Source organism: Paramisgurnus dabryanus, chromosome 13 (genome assembly GCF_030506205.2).
Source record: "Paramisgurnus dabryanus chromosome 13, PD_genome_1.1, whole genome shotgun sequence".
NCBI classification, from domain to species: Eukaryota; Metazoa; Chordata; class Actinopteri; order Cypriniformes; family Cobitidae; genus Paramisgurnus; species Paramisgurnus dabryanus.
The window spans coordinates 29,907,833-29,926,768 of NC_133349.1; the positions used below are offsets into that span (position 1 = coordinate 29,907,833).

At 38.3% G+C, this 18,936-nt stretch overlaps 1 protein-coding gene across 2 annotated transcripts in view; it reads right to left on the minus strand.

The window, feature by feature from the left end:
* Positions 1–1,414: 1,414 nt before the first annotated feature.
* adamtsl4 (ADAMTS-like 4) overlaps positions 1,415–18,936 on the minus strand; it is a 71,777-nt gene continuing 54,255 nt past the window's right edge. For both annotated transcript variants that reach the window (XM_065246333.2, XM_065246335.2), the window contains exons 8-17: positions 15,733–15,920; positions 12,827–12,908; positions 9,669–9,911; positions 9,190–9,319; positions 5,264–5,468; positions 5,013–5,186; positions 4,765–4,932; positions 4,512–4,691; positions 4,280–4,424; positions 1,415–4,197 (exon numbers count right to left, since the gene is read on the minus strand). In XM_065246333.2, coding sequence (XP_065102405.2) covers positions 4,067–4,197; positions 4,280–4,424; positions 4,512–4,691; positions 4,765–4,932; positions 5,013–5,186; positions 5,264–5,468; positions 9,190–9,319; positions 9,669–9,911; positions 12,827–12,908; positions 15,733–15,920 — 1,646 coding nt within the window. In that variant the 3' untranslated portion in view covers positions 1,415–4,066. The remainder of the gene's footprint in view (positions 4,198–4,279; positions 4,425–4,511; positions 4,692–4,764; positions 4,933–5,012; positions 5,187–5,263; positions 5,469–9,189; positions 9,320–9,668; positions 9,912–12,826; positions 12,909–15,732; positions 15,921–18,936) is intronic.

Below are 18,936 nucleotides of genomic sequence, written 5' to 3' on the forward strand. Positions count from 1 at the left end.
ATTTTTTGCTCAGATCTGATTTTTTTGTTTGACTGTTCACATTACATGGCTAAAACCAGACAGCTGTGTGAACTGTTCGTAGTCCTGAACTGCATTGCATGTGCAAAAGAACAATAAAATGTCGATACGAGAGCATACAAGCCGAGCCAGTATGCACCTGGGTCATCTGGACAATGCATCAAAAAAGTCAAACACGTGTTAGGGGCTTTCATGTATAAGGCGATGTGCAACAGAAGCTTAATGTTTAATGTCTTGATTGTTTTAAGATCATGACATTGGTGCATATTTAAATCAATCTAAAATGATGTTAAAGTCTCATGAATTCTGATAAAACTGTTCAGAATGATGTCGCATTGCAAAACATCTGACCTGTATCTGATTTAGAACCACATATGGAAGTGGCTCAAATCAGAACCGAATAGATCAGATTCCATGTGGTTTGTGCTGTTCAAACTGACATACAAAGAGACAGACGTGGGTCACATATGAGCAGAAAATCAGATTTTGATGGCAGTGTGAACGTGGTACGGGTGTTTTTACATATAGTTCATTTTAAAAGAACCAAACCCAGTTCACTTTAAGTGAACCAGAAAAGGAACTAGCCGAATGTGAACTCAGTCCTTTTGGTGTTCACAATAAAGTGGACTCAAAAGAGTACCCAGTTCTTTTTTTGGTCCCCTTCAGAACTGAAGTGATCTCAGACCCTTTCTTGTTCACATCACAACTTCATAAGAACTCAGATCCCAGCTTTCTGTGTAGCAGCTGATTTTGATGTCAAAACGACACGCAAAGCGGACCGGGACCTCATTGATTTCACATATCAAAAAGAAATCGAACCACAAAAGAACCCAAAAGCGAACCGTACTCAGACCACCTCCGGATGTGGTCTGAGTTCGGTTCGCTTTGGGGTCCTTTTAGGGGGGTCTGAGATCACTTGGTTTGTTCACATATACACCCTAAACTGCTCTGAGAGCTTTTGGAGGGCTCAAACGAACTAGGTGTGAAAACCTGAAGGCACGAAAGGGTTTGTGTAAAAACCAAATAAAATATAATCCATTATAGGTGAATTACAATGCATTTTGATGAATTGGAGAATCAACGTCTGCAAAACCCCAAAGGTTATTTTAGGGTTTCCGTTTTCTGTGCAAGAATCGACACATGTACATGAAAACTAAAACACAAATTCTGTGGACTGAACGAAGTGGCAAAGCACTTTGGGTTTTTGTGCCCTGGTTTGAAACTGCAAACGCTCATAACCAAATTAGTACACACATCTCTGTGTTATTATTGGAACAACAAATGTGTTAACACAGCATAATTCAGCTCTAGCAGTGCATGAAAAATTATAGTTTGGATAATTGGACAAGCAGAAGCATTATTGCAAGTTTAAATAAGCCAAATCAGATATCAAAGCAGGAGTTTTAGGTTTGTTTATTATGAATAATGATTCACACATATTATTTCATAACAAAGCAACAAAAATATATCAAAACAAGTTGATCTTGAATTTCCAAAAACTGATCAATTTAAGAAAAAAATAAATTATATGTATTTTCTCATAGATAAATAACTATGTTTCTGGTTTTATATATAAAATGATCTTTCTATCCTTTCAAAGAGTATCAGGTAATTGTTTAAATGTATGTGATACTATACAGAATATATACATAAACTCTCAAACACAACAAACATACATACACATTCTCAAATCTTAATTTTGAGGTTTTTCAGAACCAAAATCCACCCCGTCTGCAATATTCATTATGCATTCTGCTCATTTACACACTGTTTCATTTACATAAGAGGTTGTGGTAGCCTAGTGGTTATAACTATGAGCTGATAAAAAAAGTTTCACATGTTTATACATAATACTAGATATTATCTAAACCAGAGCTTGATCCTGACACACTGTATGTTGCTTTGGATGAAAAATAACACTTTATATATAACGCTACATCTTAGCAATTTTAACGTATTAAAGTTAATACAAAACACTAGTAATGCTGTCTTAAATGCAGAAGCAGGACTTTGGATTATATATTACAAAACAGGGAATGCACAGAAATTTTACATCTCATAATAATAATAATAATATAAAAAAACGGTGGTTAATGAGTGTTTGAATGGGCATTTATGAATTACATTGTGGGCAAAAAAAAAAAAAAAACAGACTGAATCCTTAGTGACACACATAATGACTGACACATTCAGATAAAACTGACCTCAAGTTCATTCTGTAAAAGAATAAAGAATGAATCTCATACGTAGAGATTTTATAGCTCAGAAATGATTAAAATATGTCAAATTTAAAAAAAAACACACGAGAACATATACTGTAATATTTATATTCAAAATTTCTTCCATCATTTGGATAGAAGACATAATAGGGACTGAGGTCAAAGGGAATGTTTGGGGATATAGAGGCGGTTTCCCAACCAGGATTTAGATTAATCCAGGACTAGGCCTTAGTTATATTACAACGTTTAAGTAATTTTTACAAACAAACCTTACAAAAAACAATAGCACCGATATGTTAAGATATCTCAGTGCAAGATGTTTTTCAAGTTAGGCAGCTCAAACATGCATTTTAGTCTGGGAGTAGGATGAGCCCCTGTCCAGGAAACCGCCCCATAATGTTCATGTAAAAGACTGTTGCTGCCATCACATCCTTCAAATGATCTTTACAAATGTGTGTTCAAGTGATTGGGTATAAAAAGATGAACAAAAAGGCACTTTTCAAAAATAGGGTGCAGTTAAAGCACCAATACAACAAAAAAAAGAGCATGAACAGGTGTTTAGTTGTTGCTTTATGATCTGTATTCATTCTCATGCTCTCATAAAGAGTTAAAGGTGCAGTGTGTAAATTTAAGCTGCATCTAGTGGTGAAGTTGTGAATTGCAACCAATGGCTCAGTTCACTGCTCACCCCTCGCTTTTGAAAAAACATAGAGAAAAGCTACGGTAGCCGTCACCAGACAAACATGTCATCGTCTGAGACAACTTAATAAAAAAAATTCTGTAGAAACATGGCGGCACAAAATGGTGACTTCCATGTAAGGGGACCCTCATGTATGTAGATAAAAACATCTCATTCTAAGGTAATAAACACATAACAATTCATTATGAAAGGTCTTTATACACCCCTGATAATATAGTTTTGTATTTTATTTTGCATTTCTGCCTAAAAATTCAAAAAATGACACACTGCACCTTTAAGGGAAATGTAGCTTGCCTCTATAGTTCACACAAGCCTGTCTCCTCATAAACCTGCTACAGTAAATGTTTTTTCCTGGAAAATTTCATTTCTATTCTTCATTAACAGTACATAAAATATGTACAAAATAAATACATTTCACATTCGTGAGTAAAACGTAATTATCAGCAATGGCAATTTGCTTGCACCATAATTCTTTCTTTACTTGGCACGTCTCGAACATTCGGGTCAACTTTTACTCACAGAATTTCATAAGTTTTTTACAAGCTGGCTAATTTGTATAATTCGTATGAAGGGAATCGTATAAATATGTATGATTATTATTAAAACAATAATGATTTCACACCCCTACCAACACCACGGGGCGAAAGCACTTGTACAAAAACGTATGAATGTGGTTGTGTGATTAATATGAATTAGCCACCTCATAAAATACATACGAAGTGTGACAAACGTATGATTGAAACTTCTAGAGTTAAACTTTATCTTCATATAAGTGCCATATAAGAATGTTGACCTGTGACCTCAGTGCATTTGCTTGCATACTGTATAGATTTAAAGGTATGATTGAGTATTTGGCATCCTCACTGATAGTATTGTGGTCAGTCTTCATCACTGGAGATAAAGCTACTGATGTGAGCACAGATCTGCTTGCAATCTTCCCTAATGAGTACTTATAACATTTAAAGGGATCCTGATCTCAGTTCATATCGGCATTTTCTGCTGAAATTTCATTAAAATAATGGCGCAGCCTCTGATTGGCTGGGATAGATGTATGAACTAGTCACTGAGTTTTGGCTCCGCAGTTGGTTACAATAAGGTCTGAACACGGTGACCTTTAACCTTTGTAGGATCACTGTCTTTTGGCCCTCTGAGCACTCTGTGTACAGGAAGCACAACAGACGTTCTTGTAATAAGTGTAGACGCAGAGTCGAGCCTGGACCACCGTTACACAGTTATGTCTTCTGTCTTTACAGTTCTCATCTGCAAATAAATAAACAATATTTATTCATTTTTAAAAAATTTATTCACATACCTAAACATGCAAACATACACAAGCACACACCTTCAAACGGACTGCAGGGTATTGTGTTACAAGATTGCTCTTGTGCGGGTTTAGACTCGAGATCGCAGGCTGAGCTGTGCTGTTTGTCCACCGTCAGACACCGTATCTCTCGCGTCTGCATGCCATCACCACAGGAACGAGAGCACTGGACGAGAAAGAGAGAGAGAGAAAGTGAGTGATGGTATAAGAAAAGAATATGTTACTGGTGATGGGTAGTTAAGCTCATCCTTACCGCGCTCCATTCAGTGGTGAACCACTGCGGTTTGCAGGGCTCCTGTTCACATGTCTGTACTGGTGATGGTTTGTCCAGGTGTGAACACTCTTTAGTATTGATCACTGTGAAGTCACTTCCTGTCTTCTTCACACAGATGACGTCCCTGCGCTGCGTTCCGTTCCCACACGCGACATTACACTGTTGGACAGAGATGAGTCCAGTGTGAGATAATAAAATAAAAAATAAAAATCTGACCTAAAATCTGTCTCACCTGTCCCCAGGGTCCAGTGTACCAGAGATTGATGGGCGTACAGGGACCCCCGTTACAGCCCTTCATATCAGCCGGTTTTTCCGACACGCAATCTCCTTCTCTCGTTCCTCCTCTGGACAAACACACAACCTCTCTCCTCTGTACGCCTGGCCCGCATAACGCAGAACACTGATAGAGAGAGAGAGAATAACTCGTTATTAAAACATTTATTGGGCAGTACAACACGAATCTCATTGGTTAGTACTCACAGTGCTAGTCCAATCAGTGAAGTACCAGTTTGTGACACAGGGACCCATTTGACAGTCCTCGGTTCGTTGTGGGCGGAGCCTGTCACTGCACTCCCTGTCACTCACTGTGTTTCCAAAGTCACTGACACAGCGAACGCTCCGGGTTCTCTTTCCCACTCCACAATCCACTGAGCACTGAGGAAAAATATATTTATATTCATTAACATGTAATTGAACATTCCCATGATTCAGTGGACACCTAAATGTCTTACCGCGCTCCAGTTGGTGCTGATCTCCCAGTGGGAGCAGACACGAGGGATGCAGGTCTGAGTGGAGTTGGGTCGGGTGAGACTTGCACAGCGCTGAGGGTGAACCATTGTAGAGCGATTCCCAAAACTCTGTCTGCACTGTATGTGTCGCTGCTGGACCCCCCGGCCGCAAGAGACACTGCACTCCGACCACTGTCCCATATCCCAGCTATACACACATGCATATACAGGTTAAAGGAATCATAAATAATTTCATAAATAATTTTGAGCATTTACTCACCCCCATGTCATCCAAGATGTCTTTTTTTTGTTCAGTCGAGAAGAATTTACATTTTTTACGAGGGAAACATTCCAGGATTTTTCTCAATATACATAGTAGACTTCAGTGGACCTCAACGGTTTAGTTGCAGGGCTAAAGGGCTGTAAACAATCCCAAGCGAGGCATAAGGGTCTTATATAATGAATGATCATCATTTTCGCAAAAAAAAAGTAATTTTAAACCACAACTTCTCATCTTGCACTAGGTCAGGCATGATGTATGATATCTCCCATTTAAGAGAAAACATTTGCATAAAAAAGTGTTACTGATGAGGTTTAAGGGTTATCTGTAATACCGATTTTCCACTAGATGGCGCACTTACCTTATTTATAAAAAAACTGAAGCAAACATTTATTTATTCATTTTACACTGCGTTTATGTTTTTTTTATCTGATTACTAACAAAATTCCTTTACAATAAAATGCAATTATTTCAGCTTTTTTGCAAAAAAATATTAAAAAAATAATAATATTCATATTTAGAGTTTATAAGCAGAGAAAAAAATATAGATAGGATGAAAGTTTTTTCCCATTTTGTTTGTTTGTTTGTTTATTGTTTGTTTGAAAGCAGAGGGTCTGTTCCTTCATTTGATATATTTGTATGTTTATATATTTTTATATATACATTTTTTGGGAAGGGAAACTGAAGCTGGTGGGCAACAAAAAAAAGGCTGGGGGCGAATGAGTTAAAATGGTGCATACATGTGTGCTTTCAATACGTCATGTGTGACCTTTCGAAATGGTTACGTAATACGAACGCTTACGCAGGCACGTCACACAAGTTGTGGTTTAAAGGGCCAGTAAGTAGGATTTTCCCCCATCTAGTGGTGAAATTGTATTTTGCATTCAAACGAACAGTGCTCTCTAGCACCTCGCTTTTCCAAATGTATGTTGCAACTATGGTAGCCGTTATGTACTCGCTGATCTCCTTGTCCTTTTCAGCTGGTTCACGTGTTCTGAATGAAAACGCGAAAGAAAAGTCAGATCATTGGCAGAGATCATTTGACACCAACGAGAACATATTTATGAAAAAAGACATTGATTTTGATTAATAAAACACTTAAAATCATACTAACTGTCCCTTTAAAACAGTAATTCTCAAAGTGTGGTCCGCGGACCACTAGTGGTCCGCCAAACCCCCCCAGTGGTCCGCCAAAAGATGACCTAAACTAGGCAAGTGTTTATATAAAATAGTCACTTATTCAAGTAGATTTTTAATGCACTTGCGAACCTGTGATATCAGTTTTGCCATTTTGTTTTAATAATGTAAAAATGGATCGGTGGCTAAACCAAAGAGGAGTCAAAAGAAAAGATCAAGCGTCAACTGAATACAGCTCTATAAATCCACAGATTTACCAGTTTTTGTTTCATGTGTAAAATCCCTGTAATTTCAGTGATTTTGGAAATTAAGGGGAATTTTTTTTCAGCATTTTATTGTGACTTCATGGCTCTTTGGAATGACATTAAGTGGGACCTAGGCTGTTATAGTATGTTTAATTGCAGTTTTTTTTCCACATGTGCAGTTTGTTGTTCATATTAAGTTGCAACTCATTTCACATTTACTTTTTCAAAAGAAATAAAATTCATATAATAATTTCTGAAAATAGCATTGCATTTGTATTTAAAAAATTAGTTTTTGACATAAAAACAGTTGCATATTATACTTAAATTTAGCTTATCCTTCCTATTTTGTTGTTTTTTGGGGGCGTGTTAGAGTGGGATTCTGTTAGGTGGTCCTAAGAAAAAAATTGTAAGATAAAGTGGTCCTTGGGTTGAAAAATGTTTGAGAAACACTGCTTTAGTTTAAAAGTACATATTTTTTAATTTTTTGGTAAAAAATGACAATCGTGTTGCTATATAAGACCGCTTAGAGCTTTGCAACTGCAAACCGTTGAGGTCCACTATTTATCCGGGCCATGTGACGTCGCTGTGTTTTGTTGCCGGTCACAGCTGGGCGCTCTGCTTTAGTCTATGGTCACAGCAGCCACAAATACCAGATGCAGATCAATAAAACACTCCCATGAGGTTCACAACAAGATTACAATTTGCCCGGGATATGTTTTGTAGTTGGATGTAACAACAGTCGCTAGAGCAAACCTAAACTAAAATTGTATTCTGTTTCAAATGAGTTAAATCGGCGGAATAAATGATTGCCTTCAAACAGAAGTGACCACTAAGAATAACATAAATGCTTGCCTAATATTAAATAAATAGTAAAAAGATTTCAAGTAATTCAATAATAAAAACTCCTGAAGAGCAATAGGGGACTCCTCGCACCTCGGTGCTCGGGCCCTAATAATCAAGTAAACAGTAAGTGATCAAATAAAATAAAAACGGACAATTTAATAACATGAAGTAGCAGATTGTTTTTTGATTAACATACAGCTGACACTTTAAAAGCCTACGGTAATGCGTGGATTCATACGTTCTTAACCACTTTTTCCCTAAACTGATTTTTTTTATGCATTTTTGCCAATGGACATTTTGACTTATTTATGAGCGTATGTGACCGTTCAAGTGCAGTCCTGAAAGGAGATCACAGATCTGATAGGCGTGCGGCATGTGCACGTTTGTTCCCGCTGAGATGTTATGGACAGCAGACTTTTTTATGTTCCAGCAACTTTTATATGGAGTTCAAAACAATAAATTGTAATACATTATGACATTGCTTCAAATTTATACGAGACAGCAGGTGCCCCACGCAGGTTTCACAAAGACTTTTTGCATGTGTATTCTCGTATTATAATTTCAGAAATATAGTAGAGATAATAGTTTTATGCGTACTCAGAGATTGTGATTCAATGTCTGGTGCAGGGCTGTTATGGTAACATGATATAGCATGCTAGAGAGGGATGGTTTATTGGCGTAAGTAAATGAAAGCCAAAAATGTTCACCAAGTTGTCTACTCTGTTTATAATGACAGATATTATATTTAATTTCTTTTTATGAGACCCTTTTAATTTCTAAAAATATTTAATACAGAATATGACAAATAATGCATGATCCCCCCCCAAAAAATGCATTTTGTTGATTTTTTGCGCTGTTCCGCGATCGCACACAACTGGAGGGAATGGCTGGAAGCCGCCATCTGACTCCAGATTGTACAATCAGGGTAAGCCCTCATTTAAACTAATACATGTGATCATTTACCACATTTGATGTGCTGTGTTCGCTGCTAAGATGGACACAAATATGGCGGCGTGCGTAGTGGAAGTGATGTCTTTGGTACCCATGAATATGGAGAAAAATCTTGGAATGTTTCCTCAAAAAACGTAATTTCCATTCGACGGAAGAAAGAATGACATAAACATCTTTTACACACATGCTTTTAACACATTATTTGTAGTTATTATGTGTCATTTTGTGTTAAAATAAAACACAAGTTGTGTTAAAAGTAACACTAAATGTGTTGTTTCAATAATAAAACAGATGCGTGGATTCTGGGACAACTAACACTGGTGTGTTATTTTTAACACATCTGTTCTATGAGTATAGTGTTAATAAATATGCATGACAATTTTAGTTGCAGTGCCCTGATCCACACCAGACGCATTGCCTTTGTTTTTGCTCGCCCCTTAAATTGTCCATGATATGCACACACATTTACTCACAATGGTGGACATGGGTGAACATTGCATGGTTCCTCCTCTGGGGATGGTTTGGTTGCGGAGTCACACCTCCTCTCGTGGACCTCCTGATCTGTGTGTCTGTTCACACACACAATCTCTCTGTACTGCGAGCCTGCACACACAAACCACCATTCAAAAGTCTATAAATTCACCACAAGGGGGCGGCAGAGATCAAAAACATGCTCAAAAATCAGGTTAATCAAAAACAGAGACGAGCTGTTGGCAACACGCAGTAACTCCTTCAAATATACACAAGGAAACTGCCGAGCACGCTGTGTTCCACAGCTCTCTCCATTTGGCTTTCTTTATATGTCAGTGGGCAATGACTTCATGCTTTCTGGCCAGCCAGCTCTCGTATTAGATGTAAACACACCGTTAATCCTCTATCTTAAAGTTTGAAGATGTTTGCACTTGAATCAGTCTATTGATGAGAAAAAAAAGTCACAATAGTCTCCTCTGACCTTTGCCACAGCTAGCAGTGCATTCTGTTAATGCGCCCTGACGCCACACGAAAGGAGATTGACTGTCCAAAGGGAGGTCTGTGCGTGGAGGGATCCTGGCATTACGATGGGGTCCGGTGCCCTGTGGGCGGGGCCTCTCGGGTGGCCATCGATCAGATGAGGAGGAAGATGATGAGGAGGATTGTAAAGAAAACTGAGGCGAGGAGGGAACAGGAGAGAAAGCGGCAGGGATCTCAACGGCACCTAAAAACAGAGAGAGAGAGAGAAGCATGATGAACTCAAAATTGTTTCCAAACAGAGGGAGCTCCCTACCTAGACAACATCGAAGGTTACTACAAAATGTAGCTTCAAAATTCTAATTAGCAACTAGTCTAGTAACTGATTCTGTCAAACTGGTCTTATATTGACATAACTTTTGGGAAAGTGTACATATTATATTTGAACAATTGACTATTTTAAACAATAATGTGATTTTTTTTGTAATTATTAAGGACAATGTACATGGTGATTAAAAAAAAGAGTTTGGGAGGAGCATGGTCATGTAACCAGCGTGAAGAGGTCTCTATATATATAGCCGTCCTTCACCTCTGTCCGCTGACAGCATCCCTCCTCCACCCCATCACCTCACTTTCATTAGTAAATCTATCCCAGTAAAAGAGGGGGGATTACTTTGGGTTAAAATTCCTGGGGAGCCCTCCCCTCGGTCAGCCAGCCAAAAGATGCTTTATTGCGGTATTGATTACATGTTTATGCAAACTCGTGAACAAGACATTCAAATTGCAGAGCTTTTAAACTTAACTTTGGTATCAGGCACAAATCCCTTCAATGTCAAGCATCAAAACCATGAGGTTTAATTTATGGGGTTCTGTTAAACTTAGGATGACCCTTTAGTTGGTTCCTGGTGGTGTGCTAGTTTAAGGTGTTTATCCCTGGTATACATTAGGGATGCTCCGATCAGGATTTTTGCAGCCGATATCGATTACCAATCTGATGTCTTCATGATCGTCCGATCCCAATGCCGATTCAGATTCTTCACGCTGATATGCAAGCTCTTAGATGACCGTAGCTGTTAAATTTTTTCTAGATAAATTAATACCATAGATGTTGCCTTTGTTATATTACTTGCAGTAATTAGGTATATTATTGTTTTAATAGAGATTCAACTAAATTAGCACAAAAAATATTTCATCTGCAAAGAGAAATTTAATATGCCTTTAAAAAGGCTGATGTCTGTTACAAGTACTGAAAATAAAACATTTCACAGTCTTTACTCTATGAATTAAATATACACACATTCGTATGAAGTATAACAGTTCTTTAGTCAAGAGCAGAGAGTGATTTCATTGAGAGATGAATTAGGTTACTGTAGCTTTAAGACGTGAGAGAAATCGCTCTGTACACGTGCACTGATGACAGGCGGTCGGGTGTACGCAGACAAGAGCAGCTGTGAGGAAAATGAAAGATTAAACTGTCAAAACTTTAAAACTTTCAGCATTTGGATGCATTTGTCTGCGATAGATATGTGTCGTATACAATGTTTGATGGGGATGTGAAGACGCGTCGCGCGGTTAGGACTGGAGCGTGTCCTCATAGAAAATACACATATCTCTGTAAAAGCAGAGAGAGAAATCCAAATCTGCACGTCACACAGGAGCAATGGGTTATAAAAATGTTCACACTGTGTAAAAATGGTCTCTAATTGCAGCCCTATGGTGACAAAAGTAAACAGAAAGATTGTTCATGAGATTGGCAAATTTAGTGGGTATGGGAGAGCGGGGCACAACCAAACCTCAAAAAAATTGAGTTTGATTAATTATATTTTTACACAAGCAACACACAGATCTCTGCTACAAATGAACATTTGAAGTTTGTTTATACGACTTACCATTCTGGGACAATTACACCAAATGTGACAGAAGTGCAAACGTTACAACTTACCCCATAAAGTAGGTGGGGTTCATTGTAACAGGCAGGGGGTTAGTTGTAACACTTGCTAAAAATTAAGTTTGCAGGCAAATATTTCAATATTATTTTGTCTATATACTTAAAGTGGATATTGTTTATATATATGTGTCTATAATAGACAGGTATCCACACTGTATTCATTCATCCAGCCCTTTTCTAACAATAGTTCAATTATAAATGGATACAAATGTCTAAATATGTGAGAAAAAGCAGCACAATTATGACAAAACATTTTTTATATGTGACCCAGTCTGTAATAATCATACTACAGTTTCAAACTCAATTTCTGAGATTGTCTGATTTCAGCCATTCATTTCATTATGATTTCAATCTTTGACGTTACCTTATTCAATCAATATTAAAGATATGAACAAAAAATACATTTTGACACACGATTTTTGATAAGACAGACACATATATAAAACAACGGCAAGAATTACGCTAATGTTAGCTGTTTTCATATCATAAGTGCTGAGATGTTAGCTGTAACACAGCGTTACATTTAACCCCGCTGGGTCAAAATATTTTCAAGCCCACCAAAAAAGTTTCTAAGAGCTGCAGACATATTTCAAAACGATGCTATGTTTTAGTCAACAAGACACTGATTAATATGACATAGCATTGGATTTGGTATCTTACACACCCAACTTAGAAACCGAAAAAAACATATGATTAAAAAAATTATCTTACATGCCTCCAAAACACTCGTTCATTAATAACTCTCTGGAAAAAACATTATACATTTCCAATAATTTGCGGAAAAACAAAATGCTCAACCATGTGCAACAATGTAAACAGTCCGAGTTACAACTAACCCGAGTTACTTTTTGCCCCGCATACCCCTACCGATCGAGTCATTTAATGCCGTTATCGACCGATACCGATCGATCGGAGCATCCCTAGTCTACATTACTAAGGTAAAAAAACAAGTACATTTCTTCAGGACAGTTTGAACAAAGCTAAAATCTAAGTCATGTTCTGTGCTTTATCTCACACACCCTCTTCCAAAAACTCTACACATCATCCTCTTTAAACACACACAAACAATCACAGGCCTATTTTCCTCTAATGACCTTAAAAGGTCACAATGACGGCCGATAAGAGATGAGAGAGAAATGGTCAAATAAAACATACAGACATGCACATAAACACAATAGATTCAGATTTAGTGAGAGAGAGAGAGGAAAACTTACTGATTTCTATGAGTTCTTCCCGTTTCTCCACTGGGATGTAATATTCATAGTCTATGCCTGGATTCTGTTTGTGGAAAATAATCTAGAGTGAGCAAAAGAAAAGTGAAACTGGTTAATAAACCGCACAGTACTGTTTCACTCCATGACTGCATTCCATTCAGTATCTGCCATATATCACTGATGTGAAGGAAGGACACATAAAACCTTCACATACTGAACACTCATTTACATACAACATTGAAATGTACTAAAATGCAATGTTGAAATCATAATTCTTCACAATTTTACACTGAACAGCTCTTCCTGTTGAAACGGGTCATACTGTAGAGACTTTTCCTAGAAACCACATATAATGTTTTGACTTAGTTTCTCATGAACATTTTTCTCTTACAATCTTACAATTGAACTGATTTCTGGTTCTCTCACAGTAAAAAATTACTTTGTACCTAAAGAGTTTACATGAGTCCCTCAAATACACATATCAGTACATAAATGGTACATATTAAGACATTTTTAAGGGGTACTGCCCTAATGACAGCTTTTGTACCTTTGTTGAGATCTGTCACATGCTGCTTTACCTGAAGATAAATTGTACTCATCTTATAGTCTGTAAATGTAGCGCACTAACAATGGAAGTCGATGAGGCGAGACATTTCAGAGCGTGTAAAAGCAGAAATCTGAAGCTTGTTGTTTTTGTCATAGCACTTTACAAAATCAATAGAAACAGCGTGTTATTTGAGCCGTAAAGTTTCCGTAATCGTCACTGTAGCGAAGGGACGAGGGTGGTATTACTGACATTAACTGAATTCCTGCGGGCTGAGGATCTTCAGTGGTGACAGACATGACACAGATGTTGTCAATATGGTGTAACATCTACTGTATCTGGAACATTCCTTTAAATCCAGTGTTTCTCAACCAGGGGGCCGGGACCACTAGGAAGTAGGGCTGCACGATTTGGGTAATTTTTCCCATTGCGGTTATTGATGCTAATATTGCGATGTGCGTTTGCGATTATATTTAAATGGTATCATGAGTCAACTTGATGGGTTTTAAGGAAAATCCACACACAGTTTAGCTAAAATGTGTATTTGTAAAACAAGAAATGTTTTCGTATTGCCACGTGATGTAGCAACTGCTCAGTGTCAGTAATCCTAAATCCAAAATACCGCCATACAACACACATAGAGTTTTTTTTTTAGCTATCAGATCACTGTCAACCTCCTCTGCATCCATCTTCGCTCTGGTATAAGTGACACCACACACGTGCACTGCCTTTTTTGTTCATTTTTCTTTGTTTTTTTAAACAGCAAGGAAAATCATCAAACTGTTATCAGAAGGTTTGTGTTAACAAGTCCACACATTTATTTATTTAATATAATTGCAACATTTTGCTGTCATATAATCGCACAGGCTGACATTGCGATTGCAATGCGATTAATTGTGCAGCACTACTAGGAAGCCTCAACAAACTTGCATAATTTAAGATAAGACAAAACAAGTGTTAAATAAACTCTATAGGTTGCGTTTTGCCGCTATGTTGTTTCAGACAATGATGTGTTTGTCCTGTGACGGCTACTGTAGCTTCACTATGCGTATTGAGTGATTGGTTGCTATTCATTCACTGCTAGGTGTCGCTAAAAGTCCCACATTGCACCTTTAACCACAGGAACTCTCGGGTTACAACAAGCCAGAATCTTTGACCACTAGACTACAACTGTCCCTACGTGATTTGATTGGCTAATCTCCTGTTACTGTAGCTAACAGCTATATCAGGGCGAATCTCATGGGTTCGATCCCAAGGAAACACAAACATTCGCTGCATCAGATATCGTGTACTGTGACAGCATGTACGTACATAAGTACCTACTGCTTTATTGTTGAAAGACTACATTCTATATAGTGTTTTTATTTTCATGTGACCTGTATGTATTTTGACCGTAAAACGTTATTCGAACAACCGCAATCATAATTTATGTATGCGTTGTTAAACAAGTAAATTAAATAACAAGGGATGCATTTATTGGTACCTAAATCACTTAAAGAGGTTCATAGATTTCTGGTATTTTTCCACTATATTATATTTAGTGGCTCCTAAGCTTGCATGGACTCATGAGATAGTAAAGTGTCCATCAAATGCGCACTAAAAAATCTACTTAGCCAGAAGTAGAAGGTCATCTAGGTAATTTTCTCTTAATGTTTTTCGAACACTATGAATTCGGACATACTACTCCCCTCGCATACTGATTTTTGCTTACTTTATAGTATGGAAGTAGGCGATTTGGGACACAGCGATTGATAAAAATGTTAACCGCATAATACCCTGTAAGTCGCTTTGGATAATGTTAATACAGGGCTCCAGACTGCCCCCAAATGGTGGCATTTTGCCCCTAAAATTTAAGAGTGTGCCACTGAATTTTACATCCAGTCGCACATGTGCAACCAGTAAATTTGACCTTTTTTTCCAAAAGTGCAAAATAAAATGTGACACTGAATTTGAAACAACACATTGTACTTTCTGCATCTATCATTAAAGTATTTATTAGTAATACAGTGGAAATGTGAATATTTGGTTAGCATGTTGATTTACGGTGTGTGCCCCTAAATTTTCTGGTTGTGCCCCTAAAATTTTCAGTTAGGGGCCACTGTGCTCCAAGTTTTTTTAATAAAAAGGGAAAATCTTTGATAGTTTCAAACAAAAGTTCAGAAGGAATAGGGCTCATGAATCTCATCAATTAAAACCATACAAGAGTATAAACACCTGGTGGCCTCAATCTATCCATTACTCCAACAAACCTCCTTCTTCTCTCTAGAGTTCGTGCTCCAACACAGAATTGAGCCAAACCCGTCTACCTTTTTCCACATGATCCTGATATATTATATGACCGTGTGTGTATGTGTGTTCTTACATATAACTGCAGTTGGGCGGTTGTAGGTCCAGGTGCGGTCAGAGACTCGCCTTTCTCTTCCCCCTGCTCCTGAGAAACAGCTTTTGGGCGGCTGTACAGGAAGGTGGTCCCTCCGGCCTGATACTCGCCAGGTGGATCGACCGCCCACCGTCCGTTCACCACAGACTGACCCGTTCCACTGCGCAGGGCTGCACAGACACATATCAAAATTCATTAACTTGTTTCTTAAAATGTAAATGCTGCTCTTTTGCATACAATAAAGACATCTGTCAAACTCCAAAAATCACCATAGAGAGTCCATTCGACTTCTATTTCAGGTTTTCTGAAGCTTTGTGTGAAACTGAAGTCACTTGAGCACTGACTTATCACATCTTTCCCTCCACCGCAGCTTTTAAATTCCCTTTTGTAGCTATTATAGTTATATTTCAAGCTTTAGCTTGGAAAAGTGGGTAGGGGCTGTTTTATGGTCCTTTAGTCCATATTGGAGCTTTATCACTAGTGCCTGGTCACAAGAGGTTTTCATTGGGAAAGAGCAGTTTAAACATTCAGCTAAATAAACGATCTTTATTACTTTTCTGTGGTTTCAATACTTTTGACTTTACAGATTTCTCTGATCCATTCCCTGATTTGATAAGTAGAATCTGATTTGGTAAGCTGCTCCGCATTTAAAGCTGTTTTTAGCTGTCGATAATTACAGATCTGAATTGTGCCGTAAGGCTCTGAAAATCTTGATGTTTTATGAGTTTCCTACCATAATCACACATTATAGGCAATTAGGAATTTACAGAGCTCTTTCAGTATGAGTTCAACGAACATGTGTCAATGAAAGGGAATGAAAGGGCAAGAATATCAGGAAACTACAATTATACAGCCTACTACATAACATCTAAATTTACATCTAAAAGTGCATCATTCATTACTAAAATCTAGGTCATGATTTTCTTTTAAAGGGGTTTACACCCTTTAACACCCTGTTACACCCTTTAACAAAGTCTTGATTATGTTTTTTTCTGTGTCAACTAGAACAGGTTTTCATGGTTGTTCAAAAATTTTTATTATTGCAGCACATCTCTTCCTATGTCTGCTCTGTTGAAGCTCCTGTCTCTTTAAATCACCCCCTCAAGCTGGGGTTAAGACTGATCACTCACTGTGTTGGAAATGTACCACGCCTTACCATAACCGTGAGGTTTAGTTTCACAGGTATAACGCTAAAAATGGCATCACTTTTGCCATATCGATTTAAGCCCTCGCAGATAACCAATGTATAGAATTGAAGTTTTCAACTCTGGCCCAAAAAGTCCACTTTCCTGCTGAGTTTAGCTCCAACCCTAATAAAACTCTCCTGAACAAGCTAAACAAGGTCTTTGGGAATTGGGGTTGTGGATAGAAGGGATACAGCAACAGCCGAAATCTTGTGAATTCTCGCCAGGTGAGGGCTGTTTTCATCCTAATCCTACCACCAAACCCAACATATCGTGAGATTTAGGCCATAGCTGTATCCCTTCTAGCCAGAACCGCTGATCTCATCCTAATCCTTCCCCCAAAGCTAACCATAAAACCAACATCTCGTGAGATTTAGGCTGTAGCTGTATCCCATCTAGCCAGAACCTCTGTTTCATCCTAATCCTAACCCCCAAACCCAACATATCGTGAGATTTAGGCCATAGCTGTATCCTTTCTAGCCAGAACCGCTGTTCTCATCCTAACCCTACCCCCACACCTAACCATAAACCCAACATCTCGTGAGATTTAAGCAGTAACTGTATCTCTTCTAGCCAGATCCGCTGCTTTCCGCTACTCCTACCCCCCAAACCTAACCCTAAATCCAACATCTCACGAGATTAAGGCAGTAACTGTATCTCTTCTATCCAGAACCGCTGCTTTCATCCTAATCCTTCCCCCAAACCTAACCATAAACCCAACATCTCATGAGATTTAGGCTGTAGCTGTATCCCATCTAGCAAAAACCGCTGCTTTCCGCTACTCCTACCCCCAAACCTAACCCTAAACCCAACATCTCACGAGATTTAGGCTGTAACTGTATCCCTTCTAGCCAGAAAAGCTGCTTTCATCCTAATCCTACCGCCACACCTAACGCTAAACCCAAAATTTTACGAGATTTAGGCCATAGCTGTGTCCCATCTAGCCAGAACCGCTGTTTTCATCCTAATCCTACCCACAAACCTACCCCTAAACCCAACATCGGTGAGATTTAGGGCCGTAACTGTATCCCATCTAGCCTAAACCAGGAATAGGTGTTTTTGACTTTCGGTGCAGCACAGACCGATCCTTGTATGACATCTCTTGGTCCATGATATTTTACCTAAAGGCCTTGTAGATCGATCATCCAACGTTTTTGCTTATTGGGCGCAGTTATTTATATGAGCGAAATTGTGACATCACAATATGCAGAATAAATGTATCCTACGTTCGTTGTAGCTCTGGAAATTTGTTTTCTGTTGAAGAGAATATCTCCCTTTGAAGTACATTTTGAGATTTGTAACTTTGCAGATCTTTTAATGGCAAGTCTTTATGTGCACAACTCTGAAAAAGTGTAGTAGGACCCCTTTAACAGTACTGCAAGTGTAACTTTCTGTTTGGTCTACATTCAGCTTTCTGCCTTCAAGGCACAGTCACACGCGAAAGCACAAAGACAGAAACAGAGCGGGTGTACAGAGATACAAACACAGACATGTCCCACATGACCTAATCCTGCATTAAACCCAGTGAGGTCCTGAAATCTTACACACATATGACTGTCTTTCATGAGGATGTGCATTCCTGAGTCGTGTTCAGGCTAATATTAAGGTTGAATATATCAGAAACACGCCAAAAACTATGACTCATGACTGATCTAATGAGAGAATTAACATCAATCAACTTTCTGAATGAAGGTGTTCCTCCGTTTTCACAGCAGCTGTGATGAATTTGAAACCGGATTTTAATGTCTTGTTGTTTATAAGCTGGGTATTTGGCAGGAGGTCACAGCTTGGCTATGGTCTCTGTAAGCTCGGTGTTCTTAAAACAATGCTGAATTCATGGTAGTCTCACACCAGCAGCCCTTAACATACCTATATCTGTGATGTAAGCTAGTGGGTTTACGTGTGTTCACACACATACATGCACACACACACTCGTAAATGTCATACCGTACGTCATAGAAAAAAATCCATTTACCTTCTATTGTTTGTAAATTAGGCTAAT